A 21031-nucleotide genomic window follows, 5' to 3' on the forward strand; every position below is an offset into this window, starting at 1 on the left:
AAATTACAATCTTATAGCATCATGATTCAAATTAAGCGCAGACATATTTCTATTAACTTATATAAGGTGTTATAGTAACCATATTTCTTTACCTTACAATCTCAAATATTCAGTTTCCATAAAAATTCAAGGAACTATTGTTGTGTTTAGGTGGTCTGTGGATGTTCTGATTTGATCAAAGTTGTCTACACTAAGAAATAGATGACAACATTATTTTGTGCAGGCGTGTATGTACCAGCACAGAAGATATTAGTTCCTTTCAGGATAATATACTGGTTATTTCATTCATTTTATGAGGGCCCCAATTTATGTGGGATGCAGAAGCTTTGTTGATGTATCGTGCTATTGAAAGTGTATTAGGAAACAAGATTGGTTTGATGCTATAATATTATATTTGAATATTTTGTGAAAGCACAAATATTGTCTGTATTTACAGCAAACAGCTTCGCAGTTCTCAACTGTGTAAGCCTACAGGCCAAATGTCACAGTAAATGATATCAAATACAGTGGCTATGATATTAGACTCACAAATGATGACTAAAGGAGTCAGATTAACTCGACTGCCACACTGAGATCAATAAATAATGCAGCAGAAATGGGCTTCAGAGAGCTGCAGTAGATCTACACTTTGTTGTCTGACAGATTTGGGAGAAACTAGAATCTCCAGTTGCTTTTAAAAACCACATTGTCCACCGCACTCATTAGTTTTTCACACCAGTGGAAAAATGTGGATTCTTCCAACACCTTTATTTCCTCATTGTTTCCATCATTCACAAGGTTTTCTGCCAAGTTTTGACTCTCAAATGCCTGATTAAGCAGGACTATGGATGATATGTAACAAAATATTAAACCACTTGCCATTTATTTTTAAAGAAAGACAGCACAAGCACACTTCTCGTAGTAAAAAGTTCTACAAAAATATTTTTTTCTGTCTTCAAAATTAACATAAATAGTATTTGGATGCTTTCTAATTGTTGTGTAATGTGTAATTGTTGGAACACATCCATAGCGAATATGATTAATTTCACATGTGGTAAAATAGTCAAATACTTAAAAAAAAATTGTTAAGTTCAAATTTTTGGTGTAAAAAAAGAAAAGAAATACAAAATACTTTTTTTTTTTTTTTTTTTTTTTAGCAACAAGCAGCTTTTCTGTCAAGCAGTCCAAGTTGCTGTGTTTAATTTGCTCTATTTCTTCACACTCCATATTGAATCTTTTTATATTCCACATATAAGTTACTGCTAAATAATTGAAATCACACTGAAAAATAATGAACCTTTCATAGTTTTTCCTAACAATTTTTTTGGAAACTATAACCAACCTACTCCTGCCTAAACATTGCACATCTTCCATGTCATTAAATAATTAGATATTTCTTATTCTTTAGCACTGTTTTGCTTGCTTTCTTTAGTTATTAGTCAGATTGTACTGCAGAAGAACAACGAAGGAAAACGAATGTCAGCGATAAGCTTTGTTTCATGCTGAAACTGGCTGTATAATAAAGCAGGCTTCATCAGATCGATGCATGTGATGAATATTGGTGAGTTGGCTTCTCTGGAGACCAGACTCCTGATTGTGTTTGCATCTCTGCAGATGGTCTCTAAACGGAACGCTCATTGATCTTCGTGGTGACGAGAGGCGTCGCCTTTCTGGGGGTAACCTGATCATTACTGGCCTGGATCGGGATCAAGACAGTGGTGTCTACCAATGCACTGCCTCCAATACCCGGGGAACCATTCTCAGCCAGAGAGCCACATTACAGTTTGCATGTAAGTTATATGAAAGTTTTTGTTAAAATTAGGGTTTCTGGTTAATTTTTCAAATGACTTTATGTATTCTATGATTTTTTTCCAAAGCCACTATATATATATATAAGATAATATAAGATAATAAATACATATTACTTTTTTTAATTATTGTATTTTGATCAAATAAATGCAGCCTTAATGAGCATAGAAGTCTTACTGAAATATTTAAATCCAACATAACAACATAAGCTCAACCAAAACCAAGTTTGTGGCTCGATTTAACTAAACAGTGGCAAACCACAGGAGCGTTTGGCTGTATATAAGCGATATTGTAAAAGCACCAGTTTCGGCATTTGGTATTCGCATGGCATTGCTGAAGAAAGAGCAATCAAACGGGCTGTCAAATGTGACAATTTCACCGGGTGAAGCGCCATTCATCGACTTCAAACTCCATCACTCATTCTCATTAGTCACCAGCTTCAACAGCATCTTTGTACATTGCATATTGACTCGCCATATTAATACCCATACTGTCTGCTTCACAAAGTAAACTGGCAAGTATGAAAATAGCCATCTAGCCACCTGGCCTCTGTGCAGATGATTTAAAATGCTGTCCTTGTGCATGCTCAAAGAAATAAGAAGCTCCAATCAGGTTTTTTTTTTTTTTTTTGATGGGAGATGGGAAAAGGATTGTTTGGGATGAGAGCAACCCTGGCCATGCAGTCCTTCTCTTTCACAGCGAAGACTCTTCACACTCGTGCTGTCTAACTATTGATCCAACCATGGGAATACACAGAGCATCCAACGTCCCCCTTAGGAGACAGATTCCCATCTTTATGGGTGGGATAATGAATTTCACTTCAGGGAACTGGTTAACAGCACTTGCTTGACATTTATTTCCTATATTGATCATTGGTTAGTCAAAGGCGAATTATGATTTTAATAGGATGATAATGCCGCTGGCTTTGATAATATGTCATTGTGGCATTTCTTATCTTTGAGACAGCTGTTGAAAACTGCATCCTGTGTCTGCAAACCAGTATGAAATACATGCTTAACTGTAAAATTTGTCATTGGGAGATTTATTCCATGGTGGCTTTCTATTGGCTGTGTACTGGGGTAATCCTCTCCTGGGGCGAGTTTGGAATGAGTACCTTTCTCAAGGGTGCAATAGCAGCAGAGCAGATTTGTGACCTGACAAACCATGGCTTACACAAGCTCCCTAGAATTCAAAACCTATTCAGATCTTTAACCAGCAGACCCTATATAAAAAATAAAATTGAAATTTGGTGATAAAAAGCATGTTTAATTTGTATTTTGATATATTGCCACTTAGAACAGTTAAGTAACCACATAGCAATGCCTGAGAAATTATGGTTATTATAGTTTTAAGGTAATATAAATAAATAATTCATTTGTATTTTTTTATATGTAAATTTTAATTTAGTTTTTTAGTTTTCACTTAATCATTTAGGTTTTTTTATTTGATTTTTTTGTAATTTTTGTAATTTTTGTAATTTTTTTGATAATTTGTATTATTTAAAGCATTAACAATATTAAATAACAGTTATATATCAATTTAAATTGATTTTGCTATCTAGAGGATTTTTAATGGTTAATATGTTGGTAAAAGTTTAAGTGATATGACTAAACATATATTCAAATAAAAAATATAATAATCTGTGAATGTTTTTATTTTATTTCTGTTATACATTTTATTAACACTTATAAAATGGAACACCAGTTGTGTGCCAAGCTTCAGGCCTTTAATGAATATGACCTTGAAGTTGAACGTTCCACCATCTCATAAGAAGATAAAATCAATAAGAGTTATGGAAATGAATCCATAAATGCTCAACTCTTTGTCCTTCACATCCATATATGAATGTTTTCCATTTATAAGCAACGCCATTCACTGTAAAGATGTTTGGCTTACCACATACAGCCATCACATGAGTCCTGCCTTATAGATTTTAACACAAGAGACCATTAATAAGCACCCGTGGCTCTGCCGCTCCGGCTCTTAATCCATTCATCCTGTTACTATGAGCCGAGCAAGTCCTGCTCTTTCCACATACACCATGGTTCAGTACGACCCGGCTTTGTGGGACTTCTTTTCGGTCAGCGGGGAATCTCTCATTAATCTTTCCCACTCTTTTCCACCACCTCTTCCTAATCATGGTGTTTTCCTCTGCTTCTTTTGTTTTTCGGTTGTTGTTGTTTTTTTTTCACCCCAGCTCTGTAATTTGTCTTATCGGTCACATTGACTCTATATTGTTTGTGTTGGGGAGCTTGGCTCTTGGCTTGTTTGCTTAAGGGTGTGGAATTGGCACAGCAGGCTACGGTTACAGAAGGCCTTCTCTGTCACGAAACAAGGAGAAGGTTTTTGTCATGCCAGGTATGTGAGCCGGCTGCCAACTTCCTCTCCTCCTGTTAATTTGTGAGGATGAATCGTGCGGACATGTATTGACAGGGAGGCTACTGGCTCAGTGGGTGAGATTAAGATATCTCTGGTAATGATGCGGCTTACTGCTGGTAGGTGGAGGCGATGTTAGCATCCCTTTTTTCATACACCCTCATAGTGTTTCACTAGACTGCATTGTTAGATACCAACTATAAGCTTTGGATTATTCTCAATCACTGATTCTGTTTTCTTCTTTTTGCTTTCTCAAATATTAAGCACTACTAAACGATCACAGTCGACGTTGCTTCACCATTCGTTGTGTCGTAATATGAAATGCCGTTTTCATTATGCATGCAAAATAATTGCCTCATGCAGATATATTTTATTCAACGTTTAATCTGTTACAGATCTGGAAAGCTTCAAAATGCAGACAAGAAGTGCTGTGAATGTGAGGGAAGGCCAAGGAGTTGTTTTGTTATGTGGCACACCTTTGCATTCCGGTGGTAAGTTGGTATATTATTATATATCCATTTTAAGTCGCCATTTATTGTGTTATTTTGAATGATTCAATGGATAGTCAGCCAAAATATTTGTCCTCAAAATGCTTTCTCTACGTTGTTTAATAATTTGATGTTGCATGCCGCAGCAGTGTTATTTTTGTGTTATTTCTATGCATCTAAAGTTATGTATTAATATTTCAGTTAGCTTATGTTTTATATTAGCATTTTTCAGTTAAATTAAGTTTTAGTAATTGTGTTATTGGCTTTATTTATAGCTTTGTATTTCACTTTTATTTTTAGTCATTTTAGTCAGCTAATTTAACTCATCTGCCAAGGCAATATTTCAGATTTTTAAGGTTTTTAAAATGTGAAGTTTTTTACCTAATATTTATATTTTAATTCAGCTTGATTCCAAATACTGAAAATGAATTTTAATAGTTTACTTTTAGTTAACAACACTGGGTCATGCAATTTATTGTATAATTGTTAACCAATAACCAAATACTGTCATTCAGTCAGGCTACATTTCACAATCCGATCATAATCCGATGATTTTTTCTAATTGGATATCCTGCATCACAATGTCAAAAGATGGAACTAAAATGGGTTGCAAACAGCAATTTACTTTCGACTTCAATAAAAGAAGTAGTCAGAATCTGTGAAGTGCTGCCTACACACATACTTGCTCTTTAATCCATAAAATGCTTCCTTTCATCTCTTTGAATAACATGAAACCATTTTTAATTTTCCATAATCCCTGAGAAATTATATGAAACTGCAGTAGGGCTTTTAGATGAACTGTTTGTGATTAAATTGTAAAGACAAAACAACAACTGTTTCTTGTCACCTCCATTGATATAGGCTGGTTTTTACTCTACTGTTTGAGAACTGTGATAAAGGTCAGTAGAAAGTCACACTCCAATGCTGTTTCGCAAGCTGGAAACAGAAGTGGCGGAAATTCGTGTTTGCATGTTAATTGTGCTTCTCTTAGGCATATAGCGCCTAACCTTAGACAAGACTGAGGTTGTAATTCAGCCAGTTGTAATTGGACAGAAGTAATTAGACCCCAAGTGCAAACAAGAACCAGGCAGTGAGAGACATCAATATCAATTAGAGGTCGTGACTATTACTGCGACAAATGAGAAGTCAGAAATGAGAAAATGTGAATTTGTTTCATAGGCTGGGCAATTAAAGTTTGCTGAGATAAATTTGTAATTAAGCATTTGTTTAATTAGAGAACCCAGAAGAGGAGCGTCTCATATGAGAATACTTTGATGTTTGGCTTAAATGTCACCAGCGATTGAAAACGTATAGGCTAAGTGTGACTAAAAAGCCTAAATAAAACATTGAAACGTGCTGGAGAAGGCAGAAATTTAATCAACACATTTTGTGGTTAAAAAACACGTTTCTGAAACACTGATGGTCATTTTACTCATGCTGGTTAGCATTAGACCTTCTAAAGAAACTCATTTACTATGGATCGCAGATCCTGCCATCTTTTCTTTGGCTTCATTTGTTTAGTTTTTTTCATTTGGATCACTTTCTTTTCAATCAGACCTGAATCTGGAGGCAAATGGAAATAAAGACCTGAAAGTGAAGTCTCAACCCTATTGAGAAATGTTTTTTTTAGTCGAATGCATTTTCTGTGCCGAGTAGGTAATCAATTGTTTATCACTGCAAAATGCAAACAAGAATGCTAAGCTTTGCCAATTTTCAACTGATTCTATTATAAAAGTTTTTGCTGTGTATAAGTTTAAGTATTACAATATATAGTAGTTACTCTTTATCTGTTTAGATTTAGGCTGCATATTGAACTCAAAAGACGAATGGGTTATTATTACCAACCTGTTTTATCGTTGTGGAAGAAGCTGTATTGTTTTACACTAGTAATATTTGAAACATCTAAACTACCCCCACCCCCCCAACCCCCCGAGCAATGTTGAATGCTCATTGTTGTAAAATAGCATGTGATCAAAAGTTTTAAAAATAAGTTTTCTGTGCTCCACATTTACAGTTTCCCTCTAGATAAAAAAAAACAAGCTTTATCATGATCTAGCTGTCCGTTGAGATTGCTGAACTCAAAAAACTAATTGGTTATTATTACCAACCTGTTTTATCCTAGTAGAGGAAGCTATATTGTTCTACTCTACTTTTTTTTCCAAGGGTAACGCTATGTTTTTTGTTGAAAAATAGTATGCAATAAAATTTATTCTCTGCTCCACATCTGCTAAAATCCACTATACACTACCGTTCAAATTTTTCAGATTTCTTCTTATTGTTATTATTATTATTATTTAATTTTATTATTTATTAACGTTTAAATCAAAAATGACATAAATGACATTTATAATGTTAAAAAAAAAAATTTGTAATTAGGGCTAGGATGATAAATTGCATGCAATATTTAATGCGCATTCATATATGATCGTGGATTTGTGCAGCTTGTCATTGAACTACTGCTCTGTGTTGTAAATGCTGCTCTATCTACACGTGATGGAGATTTACCGCTGATTACCAGCTTTACTGACAAGGTGATCATTAAGTATTAAAGTGTTCCTGTAGCTCAAGTGGTAGACGCATTGCGTTAGCAAGTGCAAGGTTGGGGGTTCGAATCCCAGGGAACACATGTTAGGAGAAAAATGTTAGCCTGAATGCAATGTAAGTTGCTTTGGATAAAAGCGTCTGCTAAATGCATTAATTTATTTATTTAAATATTCCATGCTATATATTGTGCAGTCCTAATCCTGATTAGAGTTTCCACAAAAACTTTTTTCAACGCTGAATAAAAAAAAATAAATCTTCATATTTTATCCTTCATAGGATTTTGGATGATTAAATAAAAGTATTTTTGATCAAAATACATTTTCTTCAATTGTGTGGCTCTTTCAGTTGCTGAATTATATGAATTACATTTTTAAACAGAGATATCAAATAAAAAGACTGAATAGTGGCACATTTAGTACATTCAGAACAAGTATTTCTTTACTTTGACCTTGTCTGCCATATTTTCCCGGTGTAGGCCATTTTTCCAGCATTTCTATTCTGCCTCAATTCCTTAAAATGTCATCATAGAATATAAATAACTCTGATACTGTTACAATGCAGAGGTCATATCAAGAATCCCATGATTGCCCTATTTTTTGTCTGTGGAGGCATTTAACATCAGACACCCTCATAAAGATCCTCCATTGTATTTCTGAACAGCATGTTTGTTTGTGTTTTCAGTAACCATCGCAATTTCTCTCTTCGAATCCTCTATGTTCAGCGCATTTGACAAAAGCTATCACTTCTTATTAAGCTAACAGAGCTCTGATGCAGGGATTCCCAAGCCAACCTGATCATAAAGAATTGCTTTCAACTTCAGGACAACCACCCTGCCAGTGTTTTTCCACATCTTAGGATGGGCGGCGCAGTCTTGGGGGACACGTTTTGAGTGGCAGCCATCCTGTACACCTTTCCAAAAGTTGCATCATGTGCACAAGCCTCTCTTTCCCATTCCCTTCCCCCTCTCAGTCTCCTGTAGATGATACGCTAATGTACTGTGGCAGGGCCTTCGGTCTTCTTTGGTTCAGCCCTTTCCAGTAAAAGCCAGCCATGCATGAATAACGCCAACAGAGAAGCCTCCGTCCCCAGCCATGGTGAAGCCGGACAGGGCATGTGTCATTGAGAAAGAGTGCCAGTGAGGCGCTTTAATCTAGTTTGTTTCGCTCCCTTTCCTGCTGCCTCACAAAGGAAGAGTCACTCTGTTTACTGAGCCTTACCTGCTTTAAGGAGGTCAGCCTGAGGCGAAGCAAGTGGTGTAATGCAGACGCTTTGTACGTGCTTTTGAGCCGAGATTATGGTTTACCGGTCAAAGTGACTCAACACCTTTCTGAAAGTATTAATGTCTGTGTCAGGATCAAACGCTCTGTTTCTGACATCTTTCTAGAGCTCACATTCACCTGGGTCTTCAATGAGTACCCTCACTTTGTCCACCAAGACAGCCGGCGCTTTGTATCCCAAGAGACGGGGAATCTCTACATAGCTAAAGTGGAACCATCCGATGTTGGGAATTACACCTGCGTGGTTAATAACACTATTACCAAGGAGAGGGTGTTCAGTTCGCCAACACCTTTAGTTCTAAGAAATGACGGTAAGTGGGGTGTCCATCAAATACTGCACAGTTTAACACAATATAGGAGTATACACTGTAAAAAAAAAAAAAAAAAAAAAAAAAAAAAAAAAAAAACCTTCTGGTCAAGGAACACAAAATGAACACCCGTGCCTTATGACGATATACTGAGGTCTTATGAAGTGAAAAGATCGGTCTGTGCAAGAAATTTACAGCAAATTAATGGCATTTTTGGGGGGAGGGGGGTGAATTATCCCTTTAAGTCCATTGAAATAAAGAATGATAAATGAAAAGATATTGTTTAAAAAAAAAATCATTTTAAATTTAACAGAATAGGTCACTCCAAAACTATAAATGTATAACTATAAACTATAATGACACAGAGAACAATCTCATTGGAATAATTTTGTATGATAAAAAAAACCTTTCAGATTAAATTAACCTTTAAATAAAAACATTGACACCCAATCAGAATCCATCCTGCTTGTAAGAGCTTGAGAATTTAAAGTGGCAGATGACATAGCTAAAGCATATGCTTATAATAATAAAAAAAAAATGTTATTTTACATCAGTGTGGACACTAATGTAGTTATGGTTATAGTCACCTTTATAGTTGTCGTTTCTGATGTGAACAGGCCTTTATACGAAAAACTGTAATGGGGTATTTCATGTAATTTTACGGTAAATTACTGTTACATTTACATGTTATAACTATAATTATGTGGCTTTATATTTACCAAATATAAATATAATATTGTGATTTAAGGTGGTTGTCAGTACATTATAAAGGTAAAAAAAAAAAAAAAAAAATATATATATATATATATATATATATATATATATTAGCATTACTTTTACTTTTTTGAGTTATAAAAAATGTACATTTTTATCTGTTAATTTAAGTTCAGTCTCTAAAACATAAAACGTTGGCACCGTATAATTTTTTACAGTAAACTTCTGTTTTGTTTGTTTGTTTAGTTACCAAAAATTTCACAGATTTTTTTAACATTATATCTCTCTTGGGTTTAAGAAGCTTGTGACATTTTTAGGGAGATGTTCATTCGTAAATGTCAGAGATGTATTCATGCCACTGTCCTGAAAGCTAAACTGCCTCTTTTAATAACACTAACCTGCACCTTTGAGAATGCCTCAAAGGAGACCACATTTCCATTTGAGATGGATCCTGTTTTTATTATGTGTGCTCCATAAATCTTTAATAACATGTCTCTGTATTTTTGGCACAATATTCTCAGCTTCCCTGCTCATTGACAGGTCTTTGTGTTTTGCCATTTGTTGTTGTTTTGCTTGTATTCTGGAGTACAAAGCTTGTATATCATAAATCATGAATCACAATGCCGTATGCATTTGTGCTGTTTTGTCTGCCCATGGCAGGAGCGATGGGAGAGTACGAGCCCAAAATAGAGCTTCATTTCCCCGACACCATTCCAGCTGCTAAAGGATCCACGCTGAAGCTAGAATGCTTTGCCTTGGGAAAGTAAGTCCAACATGCATGCACCTGCGTCTGTCTGCATTCTACCGCCGCAAACTGTTGCCTGAGTTCACACCCTTGCTTAGCGTTATTTATTTTTATCCCGCGTTATAAAATACACAGAATTTGTGATCAGCACTTCAGGTTCATTCTTAATATGATTTGCAATCTGGCACGGAAGCTTTTTGAAGAGAGCTTTTCACCATAATGGCCCGCTTTGCAGAGAGCAATGACCCTAGTGTGGAAATAGAGCTGCAAGCTTCTTTTCAAAGGAAGAGCAGAAGGGTTGTCGTTTAAAGAGGAGGGTAATGCAGGTTTTCAAAAAGCGGGAGATGATAGCTTTTCACACCATACAAGAAGCACGTCACCCCAGATTCTAATGTGAATCAGATCCATTCACACTCAGATTTTCTTAATAGGGTACAGCTTTGGAGAAAATGAGGGGGAAATGGATTTTCTTTCTAAACATTATGGAATTTAATTTCCTCAGACAAAGTTGCTGTAGCTGGTAGAGCATGATGCTAGCAACAACAGCATGGTGTGTCATGGATTAGAATCCTAGGAAACGCATGACCAGATGCTTAAGTTAAATGCATGGATAAAAACATCTACCACAAAAGTCTGGGGTCAGTAAGATTGTCTAATGTTTAAGTCTCTTATGTTCACCTAAGCTGCATTTATTTGATCAAAAAATACATTTGAAACTGTATAACTGTGAAACATTATTATAGTTTAAAATATTTGCTTTCTATTCTAACATATTTTACATTTTTGTGAGGCCGAAGCTGAATTTTCGGCAGTCATTTTTCCAATCTTCAGTGCCACAAGATCCTTCAGAAATCAATCTAATATGCTGATTTGGAGCTAAAGAATAATTTTCTTATTATATTCAGTGTTTCTTATTATATTCACGAGGTGTTGACATTGCTACATATATTTTGAAACGTATGATTCATTTAATGCATCCTTGCTGAATAAAAGTATTACTTTCTAAAAAAAAAAAATAATAATAATAATAACTGTACTGACCCTAAAATTATATACTGGTGATAATTATCATTAATATTAATATGCATAGCTTGAATGCAATATATGTCACTTTAGATGAAAGCAACTGCCAAACTGATTTCCTCTTACCAAACACTACATTAAACCATAAATTTGACCCTGTAATTCCTCAAATGAAACTCTGTGAATTAAAAAGGTGTATCTGTTAGAATTTGATGATAGACGTGCCAAGCTTATGAATTTGGTTTCAAGGGTATGCATGCATGATTAATAAAATACCTTGAATTTTTTAATAAAAGCGTCTGCCAGTAGATACATGTAAATACAAGATCTGCACATAATAATACAAAGCATAACTTGTATGCAGTGAATGCCACTTTGGATAAAGCTTCTGCCAAATTGATTTCCTCTAACCGAACATTATGATAAACAGTAATTCTGAAGTTAACCTTATAATTCCATAGATGGAATTCTGTGAATGAGAAAAAGTTCATGTAGCTGGTAGAATATTGTGGCAGCATCACCGGGTTCATGCATTTGGTTCTATGGAATGCATGAATGACTAAATACCTTGAATGCTTTGAATAAAAGTGCCAAATGCATAAAATGTAAAAGCAAGACCTACACATAATAATAAAATGTATAGCTTGAAAGTATGTTGTTTTTGATAAAATCAATCCCAAGGTAATGATTTGACCCCCAGGGAATAAACATACAGAGTTAAAAAGTATATTTGCAAAAAGTATATTTGCTTTAGATGAATTTATCTTTGAAATGAATTTGTATGTTCTAATGGTGGCTTTGTTGCGGATTCACAGTCCAGTTCCCAGGATAAGCTGGAGAAGAACCAGTGATGTTTCGTTCCCAAACAAAGTCAAACTGAAAAATTCTAACGCCATTCTAGAGATTCCGAGTTTTCAGCAAGAGGACACAGGGACATATGAGTGCATAGCAGAAAACAGTCGTGGAAAGAATGCTGCGAGGGGTCGTATGTCTTTCCATGGTGAGTTGTTCTTATTTACTCATGATTTCTAGTTTGTTTTATTTTATTTATTTTTTTCAGTGTTTTACACTCATCACAAAGAACCTTGTCAATATATAATGTTCCTTCAATTTATTATATATACATATATGTATATGTGTGTGTGTGCATTTCTTCTACTTCTGGAATTTTTTCTTTGATTTGCTGACAATTCAGCCTTATCTCATAAAGCTTTACAGTCATTTGAAGTAAAGAAAAAAAAACATAACTGTTGCCATATGGCATTTCTGCACTGCATTGGAACTGCAGTAATAAATCAGATAGTGGCATTGGTTATGTTACTGCAGTTATTTATTCATTTGGCGGTGTTTTATAGAATGCAAATTGTATTTATGCAAAAAAACAGTATGGTTTGTGTTTTGTCTGTAGAGAAAAATTAACACAGGATAAGTTATTATAGCTTATTTTAGTCAACTGTGTAAATATCAGTTTATTAAAACAATGAATTTATTAAGATAAGTATGATATGCATTTAAAAATCTAATTTAAAGTTGTAAATTAGAGCGAAAAATAAAATTAAAGCTGTTAAATTATATTATTTACTACTTTATTTTATTTGATTGTAAGTTTTAGGTGATTCTATAGGGGTTTGGAAAGTTCTAAACTACCTTGTGTGCCATAATTATGACACTTTTCCACTGTCATTATGCCCTGTAAAACTGCACTCGACCTCGCAATGCCATTTGTGTCATAACTCACAGTGAGATCGTCACAACCAGTGTCTCATTTGACTCGTGTCCTTGAGAGACATGACATTTCATGATGCAAGTGATTGTGACCTTCTGAAATGAGCACCTCATTGTAGAAGGTCACGGTGGCATTCCATAAAAAGTCAAGCTTAATCTGAGATGTATGGCGTTGTTGTACTAATAATTTTATACCCTTTGCACCCTTAATAAGATCTAACAAGCACTTGGCAGTCTTTTGGGGCTTTCCATATTTGCACTGACTGCCTGAAATACAATTCTGTAGGATAAATGAAAAGGGAGTTTGCCTTGTCAAAGTAGATTTTCTGTTCCACTATTTGACTTCCTGCAAAAAACAAGCAGTTTAAAAAGCACTGGATTGGTGTCGGTCTTAAAGGATTCAAAAGGTCTTATCCTAGGCCTTTTAAATTAACATTTGTGGTGGGGAAATGCAATCATATGAATTTGTTAATTGAACTCAAGACTCGTGGCAGTGGAGTGTTTGCCAGCAGAAAGGATAATAAAGCTTCAAGAAGGAGGTCAAAGGATTTGTAGCATGGAATGGAGCATGTGCCTGTAGTGTGATAAAATTGACATATTCACTGAGCGTCTCACTTCTGTAGTTAGATTCATATTCACATGGCTCTTGTGAAATGGGTCGTCTATTGTTTGTTTTTATGGGAACGTCAAGCATGCTCTCAGTATTATACAAACTAGCGAGTGGGTGTATGGCAAGCCATTTGGAGCTGGTGAAACAGCTTATGTGATTCTAATATTGCAGCCTTTTCTGATAATGATAATTAATAATCAGAATCGTAAAGGGGTTCAGGGGTCGCACTGTGTGATTTGAGCTATTTGAGTGGGTTAGGATTTGCTGCAAAAGTATGTAATCAAGTAAATTTGAAGTAATAGTTCATACATACACTGATGAAAATAACAAGAAGAAATTATAATTTAGCACCAAATCAGAATTTTAGAAGGATTTCTAAAGGATCATATGACATTGAAGACTTGAGAAAATTCAGCTTTGCCATAAATAAATAATTTTAAAAGAAAATCAAATTGAACACGGTTATATTTAACACGGTTATAGTAATAATAATATTTTGTAATATTGCTGTTTTTACTGTATTTTACTGCGAATGATAGAGAATTCTTTAAAAAACATTATAAAATATTTCACACCCTAAACGTTTGATAATAGGGTATATTTTGTTTTTTACTTTAAAAAATTACCCTTAGGGTGAGAAATTTTTCAATATTTGGTGAACTTTTACTTTAATTGTTTCTGTCATCTAGGCCTTTGAATTTTTCAGCCTTGGGCAATATGGCTTGTTTTAATTTGCAAGTGGCATTTTCATTTTTTGTGTGTTTTTGTAACTATCCATCATCGATCCTACATTCATTTTCTGATTTATTAATATGCTCTGTTTCCTTAGCCACCCCTCATTGGCTGCAGACGATGATGGACAAATCATTGTCCATTGAGGAGAATCTGTTTTGGGAATGCAAAGCCAATGGGAAACCAAAACCCTCATACAGCTGGCTGAAGAATGGAGAAACTCTTATATCAGAGGTACTTTGCGGTTTCTGAAAGGCCCTAATGAGACTGAAAGCTTTATCTCCACTTACTTTAGTTCAAGGTCATTGCAAACATAAATTCTCATTGCTGACATAAAAGCGAGGCAAAAAAGAAGCCAACAGCTGTTTAAGTAGGAGAGACTCCCATCAACAAATATCAGCAGTTAAAAGGCAGCAGAAAGACTCCATTAGATGTGACCTGCATTCAAGCCGAGAGTGACCCTGACTATACCTCCTCCCCACCCCTCCATCACACATCATGTCAATCTCTCCTTGTGACTCTTTGTGCTGAGTTCAGCCCTTAAGAACAGCCGATAGGCTTAAATGTCTGCTATTCCATTAGCAGGACCATCAGCTCAACACCTCCCTACCTGTCTCACATACTTTTCCGACTGGGTGCCCATAACAAATGAATTGGCCATTAGTATTTCACTGCTATGTTCAACATTTTTTTTCTGTTCATTGAAGCAGAGGGTCAGCATTTTTCTTTATTCTCTCTTATAACCTCCTCCACCCTCTCTTAACCCGTCCTTAGATGTTCAACTCTACGTACTTTCAAAGTTCGAGCGCAGCCGTGTTTTTTAAAAAAATCCATCATTCATGGTGAGAAAATTGAAGGAGTACACATTGGTTATCAGCCAATACTTTGTTAATAAATCTTAAAATATCAATTTTCATACTGAATAATATAATTATTAGAGATGATGTGTGAGAAAAACACAGACAAGCAAATTATGGAAAACTAGTCCTATCAGAATAGGGCTTAAGTTTACCTTTTATATATATATATATATATATATATATATATATATATATATATATATATATATATATATATATATATATATATACAGTCGTGGCCAAAAGTTTTGAGAATTACATAAATATTGGAAATTGGAAAAGTTGCTGCTTAAGTTTTTATAATAGCAATTTGCATATACTCCAGAATGTTATGAAGAGTGATCATATAAATTGCATAGCCCTTCTTTGCCATGAAAATTAACTTAATCCCAAAAAAACCTTTCCACTGCATTTCATTGCTGTCATTAAAGGACCTGCTGAGATCATTTCAGTAATTGTCTTGTTAACTCAGGTGAGAATGTTGACGAGCACAAGGCTGGAGATCATTATGTCAGGCTGATTTGGTTAGAATGGCAGACTTGACATGTTAAAAGGAGGTTGATGCTTGAAATCATTGTTCTTCCATTGTTAACCATGGTGACCTGCAAAGAAACGCGTGCAGCCATCATTGGTTTGAATAAAAATGGCTTCACAGGCAAGGATATTGTGGCTACTAAGATTGCACCTTAATCAACAATTTATAGGATCATCAAGAACTTCAAGGAAAGAGGTTCAATTCTTGTAAAGAAGGCTTCAGGGCATCCAAGAAAGTCCAGCAAGCACCAGGATCGTCTCCTAAAGAGGATTCAGCTGCGGGATCGGAGTGCCACCAGTGCAGAGCTTGCTCAGGAATGGCAGCAGGCAGGTGTGAGCGCATCTGCACGCACAGTGAGGCCAACACTTTTGGAAGATGGCCTGGTGTCAAGAAGGGCAGCAAAGAAGCCACTTCTCTCCAAAAAAACATCAGAGACAGATTGATCTGCAGAAAGTATAGTGAATGGACTGCTGAGGACTGGGGCAAAGTCATATTCTCCGATGAAGCCCCTTTCCGATTGTTTGGGCCATCTGGAAAAAGGCTTGTCCGGAGAAGAAAAGGTAAGCGCTACCATCAGTCCTGTGTCATGCCAACAGTAAAGCATCCTGACACCATTCATGTGTGGGGTTGCTTCTCATCCAAGGGAGTGGGCTCACTCACAATTCTGCCCAAAAACACAGCCATGAATAAAGAATGGTACCAAAACACCCTCCAACAGCAACTTCTTCCAACAATCCAACAAAAGTTTGGTGAAGAACCATGCATTTTCCAGCACAATGGAGCACCGTGCCATAAGGCAAAAGTGATAACTAAGTGGCTCGGGGACCAGAATGTTGAAATTTTGGGTCCATGGCCTGGAAACTCCCCAGATCTTAATCCCATTGAGAACTTGTGGTCAATCCTCAAGAGGCGGGTGGACAAACAAAAATCCACTAATTCTGACAAACTCCAAGAAGTGATTATGAAAGAATGGGTTGCTATCAGTCAGGATTTGGCCCAGAAGTTGATTGAGAGCATGCCCAGTCGAATTGCAGAGGTCCTGAAAAAGAAGGGCCAACACTGCAAATACTGACTCTTTGCATAAATGCCATGTAATTGTTGATAAAAGCCTTTGAAATGTATGAAGTGCTTGTAATTATATTTCAGTACATCACAGAAACAACTGAAACAAAGATCTAAAAGCAGTTTAGCAGCAAACTTTTTGAAAACTAATATTTATGTAATTCTCAAAACTTTTGGCCACGACTGTATATACCATCTTTTTATTGTTTTACCAATGAAGGATCCAATTCATATTTAGCAACCAGAATGTCATAGAAACTTGACACTGGTCTATTTCGACTTGGGCCAGTAAGCAACCATGTAATCAAGCAGCCCAGCAATGCCCTAGCAACCGCATAGCAACCATTTGTTTGTTTTTATGTCTACAGGGCAGAGTGCAAATAGAGAACGGTGCTCTCTCTATCTCCTCACTAAACCTCTCAGATGGCGGGATGTATCAGTGTGTGGCAGAGAACAAGCATGGCATCATTTATTCCAGCGCCGAACTGATGGTGCTTGGTAAGACCTCTTTGTTTTCACTGCCTGCTTTACATCCTTCATTTGAATGCTACAACTATATTGTGTAGTCACAGACCAGGCTCAAATTACAAGGCAGCACTGAAAACATTAATCTGATTGAGTGCTCCATTGTAACACTTACATTTCTCCAGAATTGATTGTGAAATTATGTCTGTGCATGCTGAAATTCATTCATTTTAATCACATTTTAATCATTTTAATCACGACACATTGGTCAGTATTGTGCGTACAAGGCCAATTTCAAATAAATGGTGTCTATTGAAGACACGGCAGAGAGTGGCACAGCAAAAATGTAAGTTTTAGTTTAAGACAAATGGCCTGGAAGAAGCCAGTGGAAGCAGACAGCTCTATTTGTTAAGTCCTTTAGACTTTTATAAAAGGCTTTCTTCCTTTTTTTGCTAGAGGCTGTTTGAACGTCAATTTCTGTTCATCACAGATTCCATTGAGGCTTTAAGTGTGAGTCTGAGGACAAAATCTCTCTGTCTCTTACAGCCTCTGCTCCCAGCTTCTCCCAGAATCCTTTGAGCCGAGTGCTTAAGGCTCGCTCGGGTAGTGACGTTAGCTTAGATTGCAGGCCACATGCTTCGCCCAGAGCCATTAGCCTGTGGAAAAGAGGGACCGAGATACTGCAAAGAAGCGAAAGGTATTTAGCTTTAGAATTTATATTTTATCACACTGAAGCCATGTGAGTCTTTGTGATGCTAATAAATAATCCATTACCTTTAGGATTTCTCTCTTCCCAAATGGGACTCTTAAGATTGCCAACGTAACTAAGCGAGATGGAAGTACTTACACATGCATCGCTAAAAATCAATTTGGCACAGCTAGCACAACAGGAAGACTGATAATCACAGGTAAGTTACTGTGTTTTTCAGATCAATGTTGGTTGTTTAGAGCATACTGAGGTTCGAATTCGGCTTGCAACATTCTCCACTCTTTATTCACAGCCCCATCCTTTTTTCTATTACTACAAAAAATAGCAAAAAGCCAGACAGAAGTATTTTTTTTTTTTTATTATCCAAACAATTTTGTTGTTGATAAAAAAAAATACAGAGCTGATCCATCTCTCTCGACATAGTCTTGGAAAAGTAGATTTGGATGAATAACAATTTTATTTTATTTTTTTCTGTGCAGACAATGCTCTGTCCGGTCCACTCATATTGTTGACTCAGATACTGTATTGTTGATGGTTGAACTATGATTAGCTTTGAATGAAATCCCACATCTGGCACATATCATTATGCATTGCTTCTGCTGTTTCAAGAAATGTATTAGCCAACTGACAAGTCCATTCTTCTAAGTTTCTGTTGTCACTGCTGTCAGCCTTTCAAGTCAAGAAATCACAAAGCGTAAGATTTGTTTTATATAATCAAGCACACTGAGAAGTCCTACACAATGGCGCTACACTATCTCAAGACAAATGGCTTTTGTCATCAAGTCTCTATGTCTAAAAGTTAAGACATCTTTTCAAATTCCTATTTAAGGAATAGTTCATCCAAAAATGTTAATTCTGTCATCTTTTACTCATCCTCAAGTCATTCCAAACTCGTATGATTTTTTTTCTTCTTCTTCTGTGGAACACAAAATAAGAAAATATGAAGAACGTCCTGTACATTATTTTTAATGCTATTACAGTGAATGCTGACTGTAGCTTTAAAGCTTCAGAAAAGGAAAAAAAAACAACCACATTTAATTAGTTGATATGAATCATGCTGTATTAAGCCTGTATGTCTTTGCTCACAGTTTTTTCACTGACTATATCAGTGAATTGGAACTGGGCATTAAGTTCAACTTGAGAAGCCATTCCGATTTGTAAATTAATTATTCGGTTTGTAAACCACATAAACTGATTTATTTATTGCAATTTATTATAAAATTGCATCCATTCACAGATCAAACATAGATACTTCAATAAATTGTTCCTGTAGATTCCCAGTAGAGCATGCCACTAGCAACACTAAAGTTATGTATTCAAAATTGAATAATGAAATGTAAAATAACAATGCATCGTGTGGTTTTACATAAAGTGCATAAGGCGATTCTTATTTTCGAACCCTTCTTTTTTTTATAGTGCTTTTGTGGCTATTTTTTGTTTATTGTAATTGCATGAAAAAAATGTCTCCTTTTGTGATTTGGAACAAAATGAAACTGAGTAAACGGCAGGCTTTTCTTTTTTTGGGTGAACTGTCACTTTAAGAGAGCCTTCTAAGTTGTGGATGGTATAACATTCTCTTCTCATGTGTTCTGTGTAGTTCATGTACCCTCTTCAGTCTTCCACACACCCCAGTCCATGTTTCACTAATTACTCATTGTTAAGGTCATCTGTAATTGCTGTGGCCATTATCCATGTGGATTGTTATCTCCTCATTAAGCTATAGGATGAATGTTATTCCTCACTTTTATTCTTCGTTATGTAGGTTACGGGTTTAATCGGCAGTATTTTCATGGTAAATCAGAAGAAACTCATTAGCTTTATACCATAGAGGCCTCTGTGTGAGTCCATACGTCTTTTATGGGATTTCTCTTTCTTTTCCTTCCATGTATTTTTCTCTCATTATGTTTTTGTCATGCACCAGCAGTTGACCACCTTAATGTAATTTAATTAAAATGACCTTTTCCTCACAAAGTGTCTTCAGTCAACTGTATTCTGCTCACAGAAGACATGCTGCCAATTCATTTGGCTCTTATTAAAATCCACTTTATGTTCTTCTCAAATTAATAGCCCCCATATGGAAAGTATAGTAAGTGTAGTACCTACTGTAGAAATTAAGATTATTTATTACAGCAATAAACCAGCGTAGAATGTGGTAAAGTCACTAACCCACAGCCTACTGCTCATCAGGACAACAGAAATGTAGTAATATATTGTTACAAAGAAGTTATTTTAAAAAGAGTTTGGTTTTTACACAAAAACATTTTAATTTTCCCCTCTCACTTTCTTGTCCAAATGTGGCACATCCTTGTATTATAAATACATTTTTAGTTCATTATTTGTGTAGAATCTTGTGTTAAAAGGGTGGATTTTCTATTATTTTGAGCTATGGTTTATTGTTACATTTTGTTATTTTGTCAATTATATTTATATAATGTATATTGTATACTATGTATATTTCTAACAGTATTTCTAAATGATTTTTGTTTTTAAGTGTTAGTTCACCCAAAGATAATGTTTCTGTCACCCTCATGTTGTCAGAGTCTGTCCTGTGTTTTGAGTGTTTGATTTCTTTCCAGGTGTCCCCTGTGTATTGTGTTCATTTGCCCCAGGTGTTTCCTATGTTGTTTCTTTAGTCCCGGTTGTTCCTTGTCCTCCCAATTGTCAGAGAGAGGAATCAGAGAGCTTTCTGACCCTCCATAGACAGCAAGGATATTTCCACGATAAACACACAGAAATGTAGGCCATCAATAAAATAAGAAAATAGTTCATGTGACATCAGGGCTTCAACCGTAATTTTAAGAAGCTACGAGAATACTTTTTGTGCGCAAAGAAAATAATAACAGCATGTGTGTACCTTCTACTGAATGTAATATTTACGTTCAGTAGACAGTGCATGCATGCTGAACGTAAACAACACTGATTACGTTTATGGGGTACTCTCCAAAATGGTGGAAGACAGTAAATCTGGGAGAGGACTTGAGTAAGCTATTATTGTTTTCTTTGTGCACCAGAAGTATTTTTTGTAGATTCGTAAAATTATGGTTGAACCCCTGATGTCACATGGACTACT

General features: G+C 35.7%; 1 protein-coding gene across 1 annotated transcript in view; it reads left to right on the forward strand.

Moving 5' to 3' along the window:
* cntn3b (contactin 3b) overlaps positions 1 to 21031 on the forward strand; it is a 52663-nt gene that overhangs the window by 14486 nt on the left and 17146 nt on the right. The window contains exons 4-12 of the mRNA XM_059570619.1: positions 1594 to 1769; positions 4560 to 4655; positions 8581 to 8784; positions 10156 to 10258; positions 12079 to 12263; positions 14428 to 14564; positions 17156 to 17285; positions 17799 to 17949; positions 18033 to 18160. Coding sequence (XP_059426602.1) covers positions 1594 to 1769; positions 4560 to 4655; positions 8581 to 8784; positions 10156 to 10258; positions 12079 to 12263; positions 14428 to 14564; positions 17156 to 17285; positions 17799 to 17949; positions 18033 to 18160 — 1310 coding nt within the window. The remainder of the gene's footprint in view (positions 1 to 1593; positions 1770 to 4559; positions 4656 to 8580; positions 8785 to 10155; positions 10259 to 12078; positions 12264 to 14427; positions 14565 to 17155; positions 17286 to 17798; positions 17950 to 18032; positions 18161 to 21031) is intronic.

The sequence above is a fragment of the Carassius carassius genome, chromosome 17 (assembly GCF_963082965.1).
Source record: "Carassius carassius chromosome 17, fCarCar2.1, whole genome shotgun sequence".
Taxonomy (NCBI): Eukaryota; Metazoa; Chordata; class Actinopteri; order Cypriniformes; family Cyprinidae; genus Carassius; species Carassius carassius.